This window comes from Elgaria multicarinata, chromosome 16 (genome assembly GCF_023053635.1).
Source record: "Elgaria multicarinata webbii isolate HBS135686 ecotype San Diego chromosome 16, rElgMul1.1.pri, whole genome shotgun sequence".
NCBI lineage: Eukaryota > Metazoa > Chordata > Lepidosauria > Squamata > Anguidae > Elgaria > Elgaria multicarinata.
In genome coordinates, this window is record NC_086186.1 from 22,388,975 (window position 1) to 22,409,343 (window position 20,369).

The following is a 20,369-nucleotide window of genomic DNA, read 5'->3' on the forward strand; positions in this document are numbered from 1 at the left end:
TTTTTCCTCCAAGGAACCCAAGGCGGCGTACATAGTCCTCCAACTCCTCCCATGTTATCCTCACAACAACAACCCTGTGAGGTAGGTTGGGCTGAGAGTGTGTGACTGGCCCAAAGTCACCCAGTGGGCTTCCATGGCCGAGTGGGGACTAGAACCCGGATCTCCCAACTCCCAGTCCAACATTTTAGCCACTACACCATGCTGGCTCCTCTCATAATACTAGAACCCAGGGGGTCATCCCGTTAAATTGATTGGGGGGAGATTCTGGACAGATGAAAGGAAGGACTTCTTCACACTCAGCATAGAATTAAACTATTAAATTTGCTACCACAGGATGGAGAGATGGCCAGTAGAGCCTTGAAGTACGGCTTAAGAATACAAGAAGAGCCCTGCAGGATCAGACCAAGGGTCCATCTACTCCAGCACTCTGCTCACACAGTGGCCAACTAGCTGACCACAGGAAACGTACAAGCATGACATCAGTGCAACAGCACCCTCACACCCATGTCCCTCACCAACTGGTGTACATAGGCATAATGCCTCTGATACTGGAGGTAGGATATAACCATAAAGACTAGTAGCCATTGACAGCCTTCTCCTCCAGGAATTTATCTAACCTCTTTTTTGATGGCCATCCAAATTGGTGGCCATCACTACATCTTGTGGCAGCGAATTCCATAGTTGAACGGTCCCAGGTTTAATCTTTGGCATGTCCAGTTGAAAAGGGGGCAGTTCACAGGAAAGACCGACCGGATTCTCATCAGCATCACTGCCAGTGAGACAACACTGGGCTAGACGGAGCTATAGACCCAGTTCAGATGACACTGCTAAGCCACAGTGGTTAAGCACTTTGAGCTAAACATTGGCCTGATTCAGACAACACGCTAAACCACGCTGCTTAACCACAAAATGGTTAACGGAATGCATTGGCCTTAATGCATTCCATTAACCATTTTGTGGTTAAGCAGCATGGCTTAGCGTGCTGCCCCTTACGCCTGGAACGCTCTTCCAGAACACTTGAGAACTACAAACTCAATCACAGCTTTCAAAACTCAGCTAAAAACCTTTCTGTTCCCTATAGCTTTTAAATATTGAGTTTGTTCTGACTCTATACTGTTTAGCTTCACCCTACCCAGTGCCTGTTTACACTTCCCTGTGCCTGTTTGCATTCTCTTTCCCTCCTTATTGTTTACTACAACTTTATTAGATTGTAAGCCTATGCGGCAGGGTCTTGCTATTTACTGTGTAATCTGTACAGCACCATGTACATTGATGGTGCTATATAAATAAATAAATAAATAATAATAATAATAATAATAATAATAATAATGTCGTGTGAGCCATTCCTAACCATGGCGGCTACATAACCACGGTTAAAACACACTCGCTAACCATTTGCTGCAAAAGGGTTAGCGGCCTAACCATGGCTTAGCGTATCCTCTGAACAGGCCTATAGTTTAATTTGGTATAAAGCATCTTCATGTGCTTATTCAGAATCTCTAATTATATATTCCATTATTAGCGACGTATTAGTGGAATGCACATTTAAATGCACATGTCAGCCTGGGCTGGGGATGTCCGTCACTGTGAAATCTGGACCTTTCGGGGTTCGACGGACTCCCGCTGAACACCTGACTTGTCCTGCATTTGTAGGATGAGCTGCATTCCACCCCTGAAGTTTATCCGCTTTTTAAAATATAAATAAATAAATACACAAATACATTGTGCTGCAATTTGCACAAATCACCCACATTGTGTCTTCAATTTGTACAAATCTCTATTTGTGCAAATACTACTACTAATAATCATCATCATCTAAGGAAAACCCGGTAGCTGGCCCAACTACCTGAGAACCAAATCAAAAGAGGAAGATAAATCGAAGTCCAGGGGCCCGAGCTGACGGAAGCTTTTTGAGCTCCATATCGCAACCAGATTCTTCTAAGGTCCTTAGATGGGGTTTTGGTTTTAGAAAGGTCTTGGCTCAGGTTGGTAGATCTAAGGTGGACTTCGGGCTCATCTACACCAAGCAGGATATTCCACTATGAAAGCAGTACATAAAAGGCAGGAGCCACACCAAGTAGCATATAGCAGTATGAAAGCGGTATATAGTATGTCTCAATGGGGCCCCAACAGTTGTCAGTGCACTTCAAGCAGTCGTGCGGCTCCTGCCTTTTATATACCGCTTTCATAGTGGAATATCCTGCTTGGTGTAGATGAGCCTTGGGTCACAGAGGCTCTCTGAAGTGTTGGGTGCAAATTTCTGCTGCCCAAGTGATCATTTTAGGCTTACCTTTTCGTCGTAGACGATGCGCGGCCGTATCTCTGGCGCTTGATACCCAGGGGTGCCCTCCACTCCAAGAGCCCCTTCGTGAAAGGATTGCCGGGAAATCCCGTAGTCGGACAATTTGATATTGACGCTTTCCTTCACGTCCAGGGACCACACGAGAATGTTGTCCGACTTCAAGTCGCAGAAAATGATGCTCTTCTTATGGAGGTAGGCCAGGCCTGCGGCTATTTGGTAGGCTACTTTGAGGGTCAACATGTGTCCCAGAGGCACAAAGGAGGCTCCTGAAGAAGAAAATGGCTTTCAGTTCAGGGTAGGGGGGGTGAGAATGGAATCAGGGGAACGGTGGCAAGGGATGGGCGAACGGCCGTCGTTCGAGATTGCCAGCATCCTCCGAATGTTATCTTGTGCCCAATTCCTGTTCACGTTTGCAATCGCTATTCACTTTGCACGAACGGGAAACTTCACGCAGAGTGAGCAATCAAAGTTGAGTTTTGTGCAAATCTCCCCAAATTTGCAAATTTATTCCATCAGCTAAGGTGGGGCAGATTCAGTCTACTGAAGAAATCAGCAATAATAATAATAAAGCCTGGAGGATGGCAACAAGAGAGAGGGCCTTCCCTGTGGTGGCCCCTCAACTGTGGAACAATCTCCCTGACGAGGGTCACCGGGCGCTGACATTATTATCTTTTCAGTGCCAGGTCAAGACTTTTCTCTTCTCCCAGGCATTTAGCAATATGAAATGAGCCTGCGTCTGTTTTTTTTAGACACATAGTTTTTAAAGTTGTTATAGTGGTTTTAAATGTATGTGTATATTGTATATTTTTGTGGTTTTTAACCTTTGTATATTGTTTTTAAGCATCTTAATATTATGTAAACTGCCCAGAAAGCTTCGGCTATGGGCAATACACAAATGCAATAAATAATAAATAATAACTAATTTGATTTCCGTACCACCCAATGCCAATGTTCTCTCAGTGGTTTTACCACCCTCCACAAAAAATACAAACATTATGCAACACAACATAATACTATGATAAAAAGTCTATTTTTTAGTTTATAAAATTTAAAAGAATTTAAACAGCAAAGAATGATTTCAGCGACCAATTTCATAGTATTATATTACATTATTATATTCAGAATCTTGCAAAAATTGAACTGGGATTCGGGAATGAGACGACTGCGAGCACGTGCCTGACACATTGCGAAGAGTTTTGCAGACGCAGGCTTTCTGCTTACGTTCGGAGCTTCGAACGGGAGGGGGGGGGAGAGCGCCCGCTGTTTTGCGAGCAAAGACAAAATTCTCAACTATCCCTAACAGTGGGCCCCTTCCTCCGTCAAGAGGTCTGCCAGAGCTCCTTCGAAGGTCTACGGACCCAGAGGCCCCTTTAATAGACTTAAGAGTCTATTAGCATTCAAGAAAGCTATAAAGACTGATCTCTTTAAGCAGGCCTATCCAGGGGGATTTTAGGATGTTTTTAGAATGTTTTTAGGATGTTTTAATAATGTATATTATGTTCTTAATTCAGTTTTATGTATTTTATATTTGCTGTTGTTCCCCGCTTCGATCAAAATGGAGAGGCGGGTAAGAAATAAATATTATTATTATTATTTACCTTTGGAGTTTTCTGACAGCACGGTGGTGAGGCTGCCCAGAGGGGCCAACTCTAAGGCAAAGCAGAGCGGGTGGACGCTGATGCCAATCAAGGAAACGACGCATGGGTGTTGTAGGGAGTGGAGCATGCTGGCTTCCTGGCGGAACTCGGAGAAGTTCTTCATGGCGTCCATCGCTCGCAGGTGCCTCAGCATGGTGTCTACACAGAGGAAACAAGGCCCCGCCCGTCAGCCGTAGAACAGTGCAGGGCTGAGCAGCAAATGTACACACAAGAACAGCCCCATGCCATGTCAGATCAAAAGTCCATTGAGTCAAGCGTCTGGTTTCTAAGAGGGGCCGGGCCAGGGGCCTCTGGGAAGCTCACAGGTGCGGTGAGAGCCACTGTGGTGTAGTGGCTAGAGTGTTGGACTGGGAGCTGGGAGATCCGGGTTCTAGCCCCCCAATTGGAAGCTCACTGGGTGACTTTGGCCCAGTCGCTGATTCTCAGCCCAACCTACCTCGCAGGGTTGTTGTGAGGATAAAATGGACAGGGAGGAGGGCTATGTAAACCATCTTTGGTTCCTTGCAAGGGGAGAAAAGATGGAATAAAAGCATAATAATAATGATGATGATGATGATGATGATGATGATGGGGGGTTGCATAATTATTTATTGCAGGGAGGCCTGGACCTCAGACCCAGAGGCCAAATCTGGGGGTCACAGACTGCAGACACACATTATTTCTACATTGTATCCAAGCAGGTTTTGCCAGGACTGAAAGGGCAGAAGCTTATTTGCTTGTAAACATGAAGGGGGGGGAGGACTCCAAATAAGAGCACAGAACCTGTAGCTGAATTAGCAGAGCTCCTGCATTTTTTAATCCGAAATCGCTTCACGGCCACTGGTTTTCCTTGGTACTGCGCCCGATATATAACCGTCCCACTTCCTCCTTGGCCGAGAACGTTGTTTTCATTTTCAATGTATTCCAGCTTGCTGTTTTCCAAGAATAATCTGCCCAGGCACGGACAGGGAGGGGGAGAGAGAGAGAGAAAGAGAGAGAGAAACTTTATTTACATGAGCTGAGCCATGTGATCGGAGTTGTGTGCACGGGGGCAGCGTTGGGCCATCTCAGTCACTTCTCAAACAAAAGCAGAGACTTTAAGGCAGCTGTCCACAGTCCGGTGCCCTCCACATGTGTTGGACTACAACCTCCATCATCCCCAGCCTGGGGAAGGAGGCTTTAAAATCACGCATCTGCTCCTCCAAATCCTTGAGAAGAGACAGGGCAAGCTGTCCCCTATCAAGACGGGGCTTCAGCCTCAACCAAAGTGGTTAGTGTGTTTTAACCGTGGTTATGTAGCCATCACATGGCTCACGTGAGACACCAAGTCATGGTTCACATGACACGCTAAGCCATAATGTTTAGCTCAAAACGCGTAACCATCACGATTTAACGTGTTGTCTGAACAGGGCCATTGTCAATTTGGGTAAGAAGGTTGAATGTGTGTGTTTGCATATTTTTTTTCATGTACGAAACCACTGAAGAAAATCTACAGTCAAAACGGATTTTATATGGAGGAATTTGTACTGAATTAGTTTTAGTTTGAAAGTATAAAGTTGTTACACTGGATTTGTGGATGTTGTTTATGTGTGAATGTTGTTTATTTTCACCCAATTGGTTGGTTTCTCTTTGTTCTTGGGATGGGATATATTTCCTTTGTGATTTGAGGGCATAAGAATTTAAGTTAACTTAACTTATCCAGCCCTGCTGGATCAGACCAAGTGTCCATCTAGTCCATGCATATGGACGAATAAATAAACAAACAAATTGGGGAAAATAGTCACAGCAGAAATCACCAGGGAATGTGGATTGGATGTAGCAGTAATTCTGGGGAAGAAAGCACAGGGAAATTAATATTACCTGGCTGGAAAATCTGTCATGAAAAGCTCAGGGACTAGCTCCTGCAAAGGGACAGGTATCTCCGGGTGGTGAGCACAGATGATGCTGTCCAGCTCAATGGCGGTTAGAACGCAATCCTCCATATTGAAGTACTGCAAGTCTTCTATTTTCTGGCTGTCTTTTCCTTCTTGCGTTTTAGGGGTCGAACAGACGGGGCAAGGGACGTACTGCTCCATCAGCAGGGTCCCGTCACTTTCAGTGGCTGTGAGTGCTGAGAAAAGATTGAGAACCATCAAGTAAAATTCTCGTCTCACATCAGTCCGCTGTCCACCACTGTCCACCACTCTGCCGCTAAGATCATCTTCTTGGCCCGCCGTTCTGACCATGTCACTCCACTTCTGAAATCTCTTCATTGGCTTCCAATTCACTCCAGAATCCAATATAAACTTCTCCTGCTGACCTTCAAAGCTTTTCACGGTCTAGCTCCTGCCTATCTCTCCTCTCTCATCTCACACTATTGCCCCGCTCGTGCTCTCCGCTCCTCTGATGCCATGCTTCTCGCCTGCCCAAGGACCTCCACTTCCCTTACTCGGCTTCGTCCTTTTTCTTCTGCTGCCCCTTACGCCTGGAACGCTCTTCCAGAACACTTGAGAACTACAAACTCAATCACAGCTTTTAAAACTCAGCTAAAAACTTTTCTTTTCCCTATAGCTTTTAAATATTGAGTTTGTTCTGACTCTATACTGTTAGCTTCACCCTACCCGGTGCCTGTTTACACTTCCCTGTGCCTGTTTGCATTCTCCTTCCCTCCTTATTGTTTACTACAACTTTATTAGATTGTAAGCCTATGCGGCAGGGTCTTGCTATTTACTGTGTAATCTGTACAGCACCATGTACATTGATGGTGCTATATAAATAAATAAATAAATAAATCATCATCATCATCATCATCATCATCATCATCATGCCGGGGCCGCCGCTTTCAAAACAAGGCTCCCAAATTCGGCCAAGGGCGTTCCTGCACCAGCTGTTTTGTTCTGGGATGCGTTCAGGGACAAAACCAGGAAAACGGGATCAACCGTACCTGTAACTGATGCTCACTGAATGGCTCTTTGCAAAGGCCTACATCCGGAATTGCACATATGCAGGCGAGCCTGTGCGGTTCCCCAGGTATGACTATACAGAAAGCCTCTCATTGAACACCTGGCATCTTTTAGGCACCTGGCAAAGACGTACTTATTTTCTCAGGAGTTTGGACATTCGTTTCGGCCCAGTTGTTGCGGGTTGCTTTTGCAGTGTTCATTCTAGGCAGTGAGGATTGTATGTATGGCGGATGAACACTTTTTGCATTGCGTTGTTTTTAAAATGATGTTTTATGGCGCTTATTTTTATTTGCATGCGGATTATGGTTTATATTGATTTTGAGGTTTTCTCCTGCAATTACATTAATTATGGATTTCTCTCTTTCTGTGTGGGCACGCAAGCGTGTAAAGTGCTTCAAGACAGGATTTTGAGGAAGGAAGTGACACATAAATTGAATGAGTGGCAGCGTGGCACAGTGGTTAGAGTGTCGGGCTGGGAGTCAGGAGATCGAAGTTGAATAGCTGATGCACTCTGCACCTGAGCTTTGGTGAGATCCCACAAGTGTTGCTGAATTTTGCTGCAAAGAAGTCACTATTTTGTGAAAGAGGAGTTAACTTGCCCGCAATGTCCCTTTTGATGGCTGCAGAGATGCTGCTGCAAGGAAAACTGTCCATGCATGCTTGTTTGGTGAAACAGCATGCTGGAGTCCTGGCGCTATTTGCAGGGACACAGCAAGCTGAGGTGCAATGTGCCAGTAAATTAATCTGCAGGGCAACGCCCAACACGGCAGACTGAGGTGCTTATTTAGAAAAGCTTACTCATGTGCAGCTCTTTGCATACATCAGGGGGCACGGTACCTATTGACCGCCTGAAGGCTGAATTCCATTTTGGGTAGTGCCAGGGGAAGGGGCGTGGTCTTCTGGGGAATTCCATAGAGTTGGAGGTTGGGCACCCCTGGTGGACATGGAGGGAAAATGCACCACTAGCTGCTGAGAAATGTACGGTGGCCTGGAGGAGCAAATTGGGTTACTTGCTTGTAAAAAAAATGCCTGTGATATGGACCACCGGTATAAACATCATTCCTAGGCTGCGAAGAGAAGAGTATGTTTTCTATTGGATGGGGGAAAACTGTTGTCGGGGCTAAAAAATACAACCCTGAAAAGGTACCAGCAGTTCTTTTGTTAGAGAACTCTAAATGACAACTGTTCAGGCTAGTAAGAAAAATACCGAAGCATTTAAGGGAACAACGGTTGGGTATCTAGTCTACATAGTCATGAAGGTGATTTGCTGTAAACTACAGAAAAATCTAAATACACTATCTTAGAAAAATAAATTTTTTTCCCCTAAAGGAATCACGACGGAGGAAAATGTAGCAGACCCGGGCCATGCTTTTTCATGAAACAACTTAGCCAGTTTTCAAAGTGCTCAACCTCCTAAAGAGAGACCATTGTGTTGAACAGTTTGACATTTAAAGCCGTAAACAACAAAAAACCAAAATTAACATTGCAGCTTCCTCTTTTTCAGTTTGTTTTTGCCAGAACCATGAAGTTAGGAAACAAGACGCTCAGCTTTCAGGCCATTTTTGCAAGTGGTGCTTAAACCCCCTCCCTTTTTTTGTACTTCTCTTGCCTGTAATTCAAATATAAAAGCTACACCGACCAGAACTTGTGTTTGGTTTTAAAAATTGCTCCGTGCCATGCTTTCTCCGATATTAACATCATTCGCAAACTAGTTTAAAGAAGCTACAGCTGATTAATCGTATGGGTTTCAAACAATGCAATAGCTTAAAATGCATGCATTTGCCATTACAAGCAAAACCATGTCAGTTCTGAAACTAAAGGACCCCCCTTTTTTTTTTTAAAGATAGGTGAGTATTTCATAGCTGGGATCTTCTTACATTACTATATTAAAATGTGTAACGTGTAAGTGACCATAACTTCTTTTAATTTCTTGTAATACTGCGGGGCCCTCATCTGGATTGGGACCACTGCGCACAAGTGGGGTGGGGGGGTGGAGTTAAACCTTCCCACACACATTTCCCCCCTGTTAACCCCACCCCCCACAAGCGGGGGCTTAAGAGAGAGAGAAAAAATCCTTCACTGGAGGCAGTGTAGGGATTTTTCCTTTCTTAAAGGGGGTGGGGGCGTATTTTTTAAAAAAGGTGTGGCTGGGTGGGATGGTTTGACCTCCCCACCACCATATCTGGTGGTCCTGACCAGGATCAGTGCCTCATGCATTACTTATAAAAAATATCCTGTTGTTTCAGTGGCAAAAAATGTCCTAAAGTCTTGTTCAATTCACTGGACTTTTCTAAAATACAATTTTCTTAAGAAGTGTTAGTGTTATACTGTTAGTTTTACCCTACCCAGTGCCTGTTTACCCTACCCTGTGCCTGTTTGCTTTCTCTTCCCCTCCTTATTGTTTTATCATGGTTTTATTAGAATGTAAGCCTATGCGGCAGGGTCTTGCTATTTACTGTTTTGCTCTGTACAGCACCATGTACATTGATGGTGCTATATAAATAAATAATAATAATAATAAGTGCATTATAATAATATTGCAAAATTACAATTTAAATGAGAACATAAGAAGCCCCATGTTGGATCAGACTGAGGGTCCATCTAGTCCAGCGCTCTGTTTACAGTGGCCAACCAGCTGTCGACCAGGTACCCACAAAGCAGGACATGGTGCAACAGCACCCTCTCACCCATGTTCCCCAGCAACTGGTGCACACAGGCTTACTGCCTCAGATACTGGACGTAGCCAGGACCCAAAGAACCAGACAACAAGGTCTGGGCACTCAAGGGGTGGGATTAGGTTTACAGCAGTTCCCCCCCACTAACATCACACAGGAAACTTCTTTTGAAAATGAAGAGTTTCAAAAGCAGACTGCAAGGTATTGCACAGAAGTGAGCTGTTTAAAGGACAAAAAGTCCAAAAAACTGTCTGAGTCCTTATAGATGCTTCAGGTAGTTCTTTCATTACTATAAGCAAGAAGGAACGGTAGTTGTTCTTACCAGGAAACCACTGGTCTATCAAAGAATTGACATGATCAGTGATAAAAGCCATTGCTGAAAAATCCCTCACATCTGATTGGCAGATGATTTTAATTCCCCCGCTTTTCTTCTTCTTCCAGTTGACGTCAGAAGACTCCACACTGCAAGAAAGACGAGCCAAAAGAAGCACTCATGAAAAGAAGAAGGGTATAAATGAATGAAGCAGGATAAATTCATATATCTCCCTGGAATAGAATCAGAAAATTAAAGATGGAAGAAGAAGGTTTGAAATTGACCGAGCTTGAGGAGGGGAAGGGGTGGTACTGTGAATAAATACTAATGTGTGTGGTTTTTCTGTTCTTTTCTCTCTTCTCTTCCTTCCTTTTTGTATTTTTTGAAAACTCTCTCTCAAAGCACCTTTGAGAAATTGACAAAAAGATTGGATTTTTTTTCTTTTTACTTTAGCCCTACCAGCCATTGCTTTCTGTTGAGTTTCAGCTACCTGGGGAGAATTAACACACCTAGCGTTCACTTGTCTGGTCAGTTTCAGAAGAAATCAACTTTTACTCACTACACTTGATCTTAGCTAAAAGGCTGAGTTGATTTGAAGTCAACTTCGAATCATGGGTTGTTTCACCAGCTTGTTTACTAGCCAGCTTGTTTTAAACCAGGATCTCCGGTTTGTGTGTAGCAACGAGCCCGTTTTTGTTGAAAATGAAACCCTGCCTAAGACCACCTCCCAGCTGTGCAGGAGGAGATGGGAGGTGGAGGCACATCAGCCTGAGACTATGCGCAGGTATGTCCATGTCGAGCAAAAAGCTGGTTTTATGTTGCCATGGGGCAACCGGTTGGCCATCCATAGTTTGTTTGAACTGAGTTAGTAGTCCCATCCAATGGAAGCTGGTGTCTCCAATGTCAGTGGCATCTTGGATATCTCCTTTAGAGTTCTGACTGAAATCTGGAGCGGATTCACCGCCTGCTGACATCCAAGCCACCAGCCTCCACTGGTCCCGTCATTCAAAAATCCACTCCAGGTTCCCACTCAACTCCCCACAAACGTCTACGCTCTTTTTCATGCTCAAATGTGCACATGCGGCCGAACACATTGCTTTAGTCCGTGAATCATGTTGCAAACTTGACTGCAGATTGCGTCTGGGGCCTTGATTGGCCCAGAAGGTGCGAAGTGGGTAAATCCTGATAAAAAATGAACTGAAATAAATTTCTCAAATATCCCTAACCACCACCTCCTCCATCTTCTCTTTCTGTCCACAAAAAATCCCCTAAAGAATTTGTTGTTGTTTTTAATCAATCCTAGATATATTTGTAGGTTTGGCTGAGAGCTCAAAGTTGATTTAAATGTATGTTGTCTTTGTATGCAGTCTGCTTTACATTTTTATGGTTTTAAATTTTGTATAGCGATTTTTAATGTTTTAATCTTTTGTAAACCGCCCAGAGATCTTCAGCTATGGGGCAGTATAGAAATGTAAATAATAATAATAATAATAATAATAATAATAATAATAATAGTCATAGTAGTCCAATATTGATTTCTGAAATAAGTTGGGCAGAGATTTTTGCTTGAAGCTTTCTGAAGCTGGGCCCAGGTGGTATATTAATAGTATGCAAGGTTATCAAAGCAATAATAGAAATTAAATTAAAAAGAAAAAGGCGGCATGTTAAATAAACTCCAGGAATTAAAGTTGGGGAAAAAAAACAATTTTAAAAGCCTTGAAGCAACAACCTTGCTAAACATTCTAAATTTAGGATATAGCATATAAAATAGACCCTAAGAGGAAAAACAGTAATAATAACAACAATAATAATAATATAAATCTTAAAACAGGTGAGCTCACAAAATTTTAAGATTAAAAATATGTCATATAAAATAACAACCCCGCCCCCAATACACCAGTTGATGAAAACTTAAGCAAACTCTCTGGGAGTTCTGAAATTAAATTATAATTTTCAAGAATTACTGTGGAAGTGCTGCACCATGCCTTTTGATCGGTAGCACTGTGAGTCCTCTGCCTGGAAGCACGCTATTGCGGGACGTGCCAATTTCCTACATCCTCCCAATCAACGCAATGACATGAGACAGAATTATTGTCAGTGCTACAGATCCACGGACCGATTTTTTTTGGGGGGGGGGCCTTCTTGGGCTGCATTCTCATGCACATCTACTTGGGAGCAAATTTCACTGAACTCCACTAGACTTACCACTAACAACACAGGATTGTCCAGTTAGTGCCAACACGATGCGCGGCCAATTGGTGGCCCAGTCCCTGAGGCAATTTTACATTGTCTCCGTGGCGCTATCAAATTTATAAAAATGTGGCACAGATCTCACTGGCAAAAGAAATAAAATTGTTTTCTGGTGCTGCACAGGAGGGAGAAACGCAGCCATTTTGAAGTGCCGTCTCTCTGGGTGCAACACCCCTGCCACGCCGCAACCGTTACCTCAGGTAGCCTCCATCGAAGGTGACAAACAGGCCCTCTTGCCAGTAAACGGTGTGATTCCTTTTCACCCGGAAAGTGCTGCAGCGGTTTCGCTGTGGGCCGGCGAAGCTGTACAGGACGGTTCTTCGGTGCCTGCTCTTCGCATTCTTCTTGTTTTCGAAGAACTGGAAAGAATGTAAGAAGAGCCATGTTGGATCAAATCAGCATTCCCTTCCCACATTGGACAACCCGATGCAAATGGAAAACCCACAAGTAGGTCGTGAGCTCAATAGCTGCCAGTCGTGCTCTCCGGTAACTGATATACTTAAGAAAGTAAGACAATTTGGGCTGGATTAAGCCCAAGACCTCTCTAGAACAGCATTCTATCCTGACAGTGGCCAAACAGATTTATTTATTATTGCATTTATATCCTGCCTTTTTTCCTCTTAAGGAACCCAAGGCAGCATACATAATCCTCCTCTCCATTTTATCCTCACAACAACAACCCTGTGAGGTATTTATTATTTATTAATTTATTTATTTAAGGATTTTTATGCCGCCATTCAGCCAAAAAAGGCTCTCACGGCGGCTTACAAAAGTATTTCTTGACAGTCCCTGCCCACAGGCTTACAATCTAAAAGACATGACACAAAAGGAAAGGGGATTGGGAGGGAGGAGGAGGAGGGGGAAAAGGAAAGCAAATTCAGGCACTACAATCTTAGTTGCAAAGTTCAGCAGTTACAGGTGACAGCAGGAGGGAGGGGGCTCTCAGCTGGAGCTGGACCCAGGCACGGTGGAGAGGTGCCTGGCTGCTGCTTCCTCCCTCACTGGTGGCCTCTCCAGAGACAGTAGGTAGCAGGAGGGAGGGGGCTCTCAGCTGGAGCTGGACCCAGGCACGGTGGAAGGTAGGTTGGGCTGAGAGTCTGTGACTGGCCCAAAGTCACCCAGTGGGTTTCCATGGCCGAGTGGGGACTAGAACCCAGATCTCCCGACTCCCAGTCCAACACCTTAGCCTCTACACCACACTGGCTCTCAGATGCCTATAGAAAATCCACAAGTAGGACATAAATGCAATAGCACCTCCCTGCTCATGTTCCCAAGCAACTGGCATGCAGAGGTCTACTGCCCCCAATCATAGCCACTACAATTGGAGCCATTAATTAGTAGCCTTATTCTCCATGAATTCGTCAAATCACTGTTTTAGGCCATCTAAACTGGTGGCCATCACTACATCTTATGGTAGTTGATGCCATAATTTAACCAGGCGCTGTTTGAAGAAGTGCCTCCTTTTATTTGAATCTCCCACCAATCAGCTTCATGAGATGACCCCATTGGGTTTTAGCATTATGAAAGGGGGAGAAAAATGTCTCCCTGTCAAATTTCTCCAAACCACGCACCTTTACTCACTCCAGGCAGGGCTGGGGAAGGCCTTTATCTGAAATCCTAGACCGCTGCTCCTGTCAATATAGGCAATACTGTGCTAGATGAGACATTGGGATGGACGTCCCATCTAAGGAACATGGGACGTCCCATCTAAGGACATCCCATGTTCTGTTCAGAGCATCATTTTCCCCCTCCAGGTTGCGTGAAACGTTTGCATCTCATCTGCCTGAGATGCAAATTTTATTAGCAATAATGAGCTCCTACTGCTGTCCTCACACTCCCAGTTGAACACCGAGTGTGTGGCTGCAGTAGCTCTTATTTATTTTTTTAATACATTTTTATACCGCCCAATAGCCAAAGCTCTCTGGGCAGTTCACAAAAATTAAAACCATAATAAAACAACCAACAGGTTAAAAGCACAACTACAAAATACAGTATAAAAAGCACAACCAGGATAAAACCACACAGCAAAATTGATATAAGATTAAAATACAGAGTTAGAACAGTAAAATTTAAATTTAAGTTAAAATTAAGTGTTAAAATACTGAGAGAATAAAAAGGTCTTCAGCTGGCGACGAAAGGAGTACAGTGTAGGCACCAGGTGGACCTCTCTGGGGAGCTCATTCCACAACTGGGGTGCCACAGTGGAGAAAGCCCTCCTTCTAGTAGCCACCTGCCTCACTTCCTTTGGCAGGGGCTCACAAAGAAGGGCCCCTGTAGATGATCTTAAGGTCCAGGCAGGTACATATGGGAGGAGGCGTTCCTTCAAATAACCTGGCCCCAAACCGTTTAGGGCTTTAAATGTCAATACCAGCACTTTGAATCGGGCCCGGACCTGGACTGGCAGCCAATGAAGTTGTAAAAGGACTGGCATAATGTGATCTCGCCGGCCAGTCCCTGTGAGTAAATGGGCTGCCCTGTTTTGTACCAGCTGAAGCTTCTGGACCGTTTTCAAAGGCAGCCCCACGTATAACGCATTGCAGTAATCCAAGGTTTGGTTGTAAATTAAGATATACGTGTGTAAATAGGAAGGGAGCGTTAATAAAGAGCTTAAACGATGGATCAGCCCTGGCTGTGGAATTATGGAGGACACCTTTTGAACACCAACCCCCTTGAGTGTGTCCTTTAAATGCTGTAGCCTGTCTCCATCCCTGGGAAAAGAGTGAGGAGGTAGGACTGAACATTATGCCAGCAAATGTACAGTATGTCACCAAATGTGTTTGCTGGTTAATGGAAATATGGGGACATTTTTCTCCTTCTCCCATAATACTAGAACCCAGTGGGGTCATCCCATGAAGCTGACTGGTGGGAGATTCAGGACAAATAAAAGGAAGGACTTCTTTGTACAGGGCAGAGTTAAACTATGGAATTCACTACCATGCTTTGGTTATTTCTCGGCTGGGCTCTTGTAACCTTCTCCTCACTAGCCTTCCTTCCTCTCATGTTAGTTCGTTGGTCTCCATTCATCATTCTGCTGCTAAGATCATCTTCTTGGCTCATTGCTTTGATCATGTCACTCCACTCCTGAAATCCCTTCATTGGCTTCCAGTTCACCTCAGAATCCAATGTAAGCTTCTCCTGTTGACTTTCAAAGCTTGTCACAGTCTAGCTCCTTCCTATCTTTCCTCTCTCATCTCACACTACTGCCCTGCTTGTGCTCTTCACTCCTCAGATGCCATGTTTCTTACCCACCCAAGGGCCTCTACTTCTCTTGCTCAGCTTCGTCCATTTTCTCTCGCTGCCCCTTATGCCTGGAATTCTCTTCCAGAGCATTTGCGGACCACGAGTTCAGTTACAGTTTTTAAAGCTCAGTTCTTTTTTCTAAAGCTTTTAGAACTTGATTTTGATCTTACTTTTACACTGTTAGTTTTATTGTCCCTTTAACCTGTTTGGTGCGTTCCCTTCCCTTCCTTATTGTTTTATTATGATTTTATTAGAATGTAAGCCTATGTGGCCAGGTGTTGCTGTTTTTATTCTTTTACTATGTACAGCACCATGTACATTGATGGTGCTATATAAATAAATAATAATAACAACAACACAGGATTTAGTGATGGCCACCAATTTGGATGGCTTTAAAAGTTGAATGGACAAATTCCTAGTGGAAAAGGCTATCAATGGCCACTAGTCCTGATGGCTATGTAGTATATCCAGTAGCAGAGGCAATAAACTTATGTACACCAGTTGCTGGGGAACATGGGCAGGAGGGTGCTGTTCCACCCATGTCCTGCTTCTGTGGTGCTGGTCCACAGCTGGTTGGGCCATTGTGTGAACAGAATGCAAGATTAGATGGACCTTTGGTTTGATCCAACAGGGCTTCTCTAAAGTTCTTATCACCACATGTTCACATTCAGCCCAAGATGGGGAAACAGCCATCCAGCAAACAGATCTTGACCTGGAAGCTTTCGTCACCACCCAACGTCAGTTTCTAAGACCTTTTCCCAGGTGTTTTTGCATCCACCTACCTGGAGGTCCATCTCCGCAAGGCTGATGAGCATCCGGGCTATAAACCTTTGCCAAAAGCCAACGGGGACAAAACTCATTTTGAAAACCCTTTGGATGGTGTTTGCTGTTTGGTGGCATAAGCCATGGACATCGAGAGCTGGTTTGGCGGGAAGCAGATGGGGCAGAAGATAACTGAAACCGAAGGAGATGTTCACATTATGAGTTTTCAAAGCAGCACAGGTCTTGTTGGCTGGACAGCGCACTTTGGTTTTGTTTCATGTTACTTATTTCGTTTATTTATTACATTTCTGTACCGCCCAACAACCAAAGCTCTCTAGGCGGTTCACAAAAATTAAAATAGCAAAATACAGCGTAAAATGAACACAGCTTAAAACTAAAGTATACAAGTAAAAACCAGAGTAAAACCAGCAGCAACGCAGAGATTTAAAATGCAACGGCAGATTTAAAACAACAGAGCTAGAAAAACTGGAATGCTAAAATGCAAAAAATGCCTGGGAAAATAGAAAGGTCTTCGCCCGGCACCGGAAAGAGCACAACCTAAGTGCCAAGCGATCCGCTTTAGGAAGCTCATTCTGCAACCGGGTGCCACAACAGAAAAGGCCCTTAACCTGGTAGCCACCTGGCCTTGCTGCCTTCGTATAGGCAAAATGGTATTCTGTTAAAAGGCTTTGGAGCAGCACAGGGAGATACAATAGTGCAGCTTTGATTGGTGTTGCCTTTAAAACTGTGCCACAGAAAGAGACAAGTGACGCACAGCCCATCTGCTGGAAAGGATTTCAAGCGTTTGCATCGCTAATGACAAAGGAACTTCTGATTAAAGGGAAAGGAATTACAATCAGATGCTAAAAGATGTCTTGCTTTCCCTTAAGCTCAGAAAAGTTTCAAGGATACCTTCTAGGCCAACATGTGCTAATGGGAACCGTCTAATGACCAAGCAACTACCGCAGGAACCTTAGCAGATTGCTGCCAATGGCCCATGACGGGTGAAGTTTTTCAACTGCTGCTGAATTCCACTCCACGTGGGATTCTGGCAAAAAATAAAAATAAAAAATAGAGCAGGCTGCTGTCCTCAGAATCCCTCTGAAACATTGGGTTCTAAAGGCAAGAAGACAGCCCCCGAGACTCTGGGAGAAGGACGATCTATCAGTGAAGATAACAATGTTAGCAACTCTAACTCCCCTCCCAATGGTTAAGGGCTAAACTACGTGTGATGCTAAGCACAGAGTCTTCTAGACTAGGCTTTTGACATGTAATCGCCCTGCCTCAAACACAGAATTCAATTCAAACCTCTTCACCCATGTAATGCAGCCCATAACAATCACACCAAAAAAACAAGAAGAATGAACGCCCCGGGTAAGCAACGTAAAGGTGCCCTATCACTATAAAGATGCCCTATCACTATGAGCCAAAGCTTTAAAGATGTGTTTTCCTGCATTCCTACCCTTAATCATCGCCACTTTCTGCAACTTAGCAGAGCCATGAGTGGACAGTGATAAGGGCCCCAAGGAAAGCCAATATTTTGGATGCTACAGCACATGGTAATTTGGACATTTGGAAATGCAGGTTTGGACACACAAAATCCAAGGTCTTACACAAATGCTTTGGAGGTTGCTGCATCTCTACAAATAACCAAAGCTAAAATAATCAACTGGAGTGTCCATTGCCAATCCCCCTGGTCCCACCGCTTTCTGGATTAGCCGCACCTCTAGTGACAATTACCAGTGTACCTGTTGTTGGCTACCGGCAGTGCAATTTCAAACTTGGCAAGGAACTGGAAATACTGTTCTTCCGTTTGCTTGGCGAACCCCGTTCCAACCAGCAGCATCCGGAGGTCCTCCGCTTTGATCACGCCGTTCTTAGCCACTGACTTTGAGCTTTTGATGTTGAAGATTCTTTGCAGACACTCTGACAACCAAACCGGGTCGAGGAAATAGAGGTTTCTCAGTCCGTGGCTTGTATCCGGGAAGTGCATCAACGTTCCCGTCTCTATCAGGAAACTGATTGCTGTAGGGAAAGGGGGACAACCAGAGTCTGGTCAGGGATGTAACAACCTGCGACAGGTAACAGACAGCTACCATTTATTGATTAAATGGATGAAAGGCTTCATTAAGCGGTGTGACCTGTTGCATCATGTCTGTTTGGGGAACGCCCAGCAATGCGAACAAGTCTCTACCACATGAGATTCACCCAAACGGAAGAGATACAGGGAGACTGCATTCGGACAACGATAACCAACGGTGGGTTAAATAATCAACGGCGGGTTATTGTGTTGTCTGTTTGGGACTTTTTCCCACCACACCTTGAAATAACCAAAGCAAATAACCAACGCTGTGCGGAGTTGAGTATTTGAACAACCGTTAGTTAAAAGGGTTAATGAGTGAAATATATAAAATACTGTTGGAAAAGGAGTTAAGGGAAAGCTCAGGGAAAATGGTATGGGAGACAGATTTGAAGGTACAAATAGGGCGACAGAGCTGGGAGGGACTGTGGAAACAAAGAGTGTTGAGAAGTATGTCAGTGAGAATAAAAGAGAATTATTTCAAAATCTTGTGGAGGTGGTACCTAACCCCGATTAGATTGAATAAGATAAATGAGCAGCATTCAGCAAATTGTTGGAGAGGTTGTGGGGAGAAAGGAACGTATTTACATATGTGGTGGGAATGCAAATATGTACAAAGATTATGGAAGATGGTGTTTGTGGAAATTTAAGAAATAGTGGGAATGAAAATAGAACAAACACCAAAGATCGCATTACTGTCACTATTTGAAGATTTAAAATGTGGAAAAGAAATTAAAGAATTGATATCGAGTTTGCTGACTGCAGCACGATTGATGATAGCTAGGAACTGGAAGATTCAGGAGGAATATTCTATTGAAGAGTGGTATAGAGAAGTTTGGGATATAGCTATTAATGATAAATTGACTTGTAATATTAAGTGGAGGAAAGGCATAACTAAATAAATGAGTTTGAAGGAATCTGGAAACATTTCCTAATATTTGTGTTTACTAAGGGAAGTGGGAAACCGCCAGCGGAAGAAAATATGAGATTTTGGAAGCAGGAATAGATCCCGAGGTGGAGGGTGCACTTATATGTTTAGGATGATTATATATGTAATGATAGGATAGGTTATAGTTAATATTTATCTTAAATATGTATTCAACATTTATTCAAAATGTATGTAGTATGTTGTGTTGTTGTTTCTTTAAAAGAAAAAGAAACAAAAAAAAAGAACAACCGTTGGTTATCGTGTCGTGTGTCAGGCACTGTTGACTATTTCGTCACACGAAGTTGGTTATTTTCGGGGACTACAGAGTTCCCTGGCAAGAGTGACCAGAGCTGCGGCTGCCATTCTAGTCCAGCTAGCAGAAGTTGCAATGGCTGATGGGATACCGGAGAGAGGACTGAGGGTGGGGGGAAAGAGGGTGGGGGATGTGTCAATCGAACACACAGTTGACTAACGGTCAACTCAATGATGGCCTAAATCCACACCACGGTTGATTATAATCAGGTTGTGGGGGGGGGTACTGTGGCGTGACCCCACAATTGAGTATCTTCTATACATCTAGATTAGTATGTCTGGTGAGTATGGAGTGTTAGAAATGAGTGGGTGTGGTTTGTGATGTAACAGGTAGGGTGGGAGGTGGAAGGAGTATATAAAGAGTGACTGAGGGGGTTGTTGTGGTGTTGGGTTGCTGAGTTTGGTTGGGAGTGGAGATTGGAATTGTTTGTGGAGTGAAAGGAGGTTAATTGCTAGGGATTTAGGATTGGTGGAGAGAGAGAGAGAGGTGGTTGGTGTGGGGGAGTTTGGATTAGCCAGGATTGGAAGCATTACATTTTCATTTGACACTTTTAACGTTACAATAAACATTATTATTATTTTGTTAGCTACCAATTACCACGTGTCAGCTTGGCATTATTTACCTGCCTTACAGTTATCAAACTCTCTCACCAGAATAAACCCACAGTACATTTAAAAACAGATCCTGTATTCAACCTGTTTCCCTCATAGCTAGGGGAAAGGTTTTATTTAACCCTCCCTCAGGTTTTCAGGTGGTGATGCTTGGCCTGTGAAGGGTTTATGCAGCGGGCCTAGTATAAGGTGTAACGTCGCAGGTACCCCCTCGATAATCAACCGTGGAGTTGACTATTAAAACAATCCTCAGCTGCAGAAGTTTCTCGAATTTAGGCTCCATGCAGGCGCCCAGTCTATACACGTGAAGCATGGA

General features: G+C 44.0%; 1 protein-coding gene across 1 annotated transcript in view; it reads right to left on the bottom strand.

Annotated features, from left to right (window-relative positions):
- LRRK1 (leucine rich repeat kinase 1) overlaps positions 1 to 20,369 on the bottom strand; it is an 84,035-nt gene that overhangs the window by 13,147 nt on the left and 50,519 nt on the right. Inside the window, exons 19-26 of the mRNA XM_063142184.1 lie at positions 17,870 to 18,146; positions 16,142 to 16,313; positions 12,315 to 12,478; positions 9,879 to 10,018; positions 5,800 to 6,049; positions 4,723 to 4,889; positions 3,901 to 4,098; positions 2,291 to 2,568 (exon numbers count right to left, since the gene is read on the bottom strand). Of these exons, the coding sequence (XP_062998254.1) occupies positions 2,291 to 2,568; positions 3,901 to 4,098; positions 4,723 to 4,889; positions 5,800 to 6,049; positions 9,879 to 10,018; positions 12,315 to 12,478; positions 16,142 to 16,313; positions 17,870 to 18,146 (1,646 nt within the window). The remainder of the gene's footprint in view (positions 1 to 2,290; positions 2,569 to 3,900; positions 4,099 to 4,722; positions 4,890 to 5,799; positions 6,050 to 9,878; positions 10,019 to 12,314; positions 12,479 to 16,141; positions 16,314 to 17,869; positions 18,147 to 20,369) is intronic.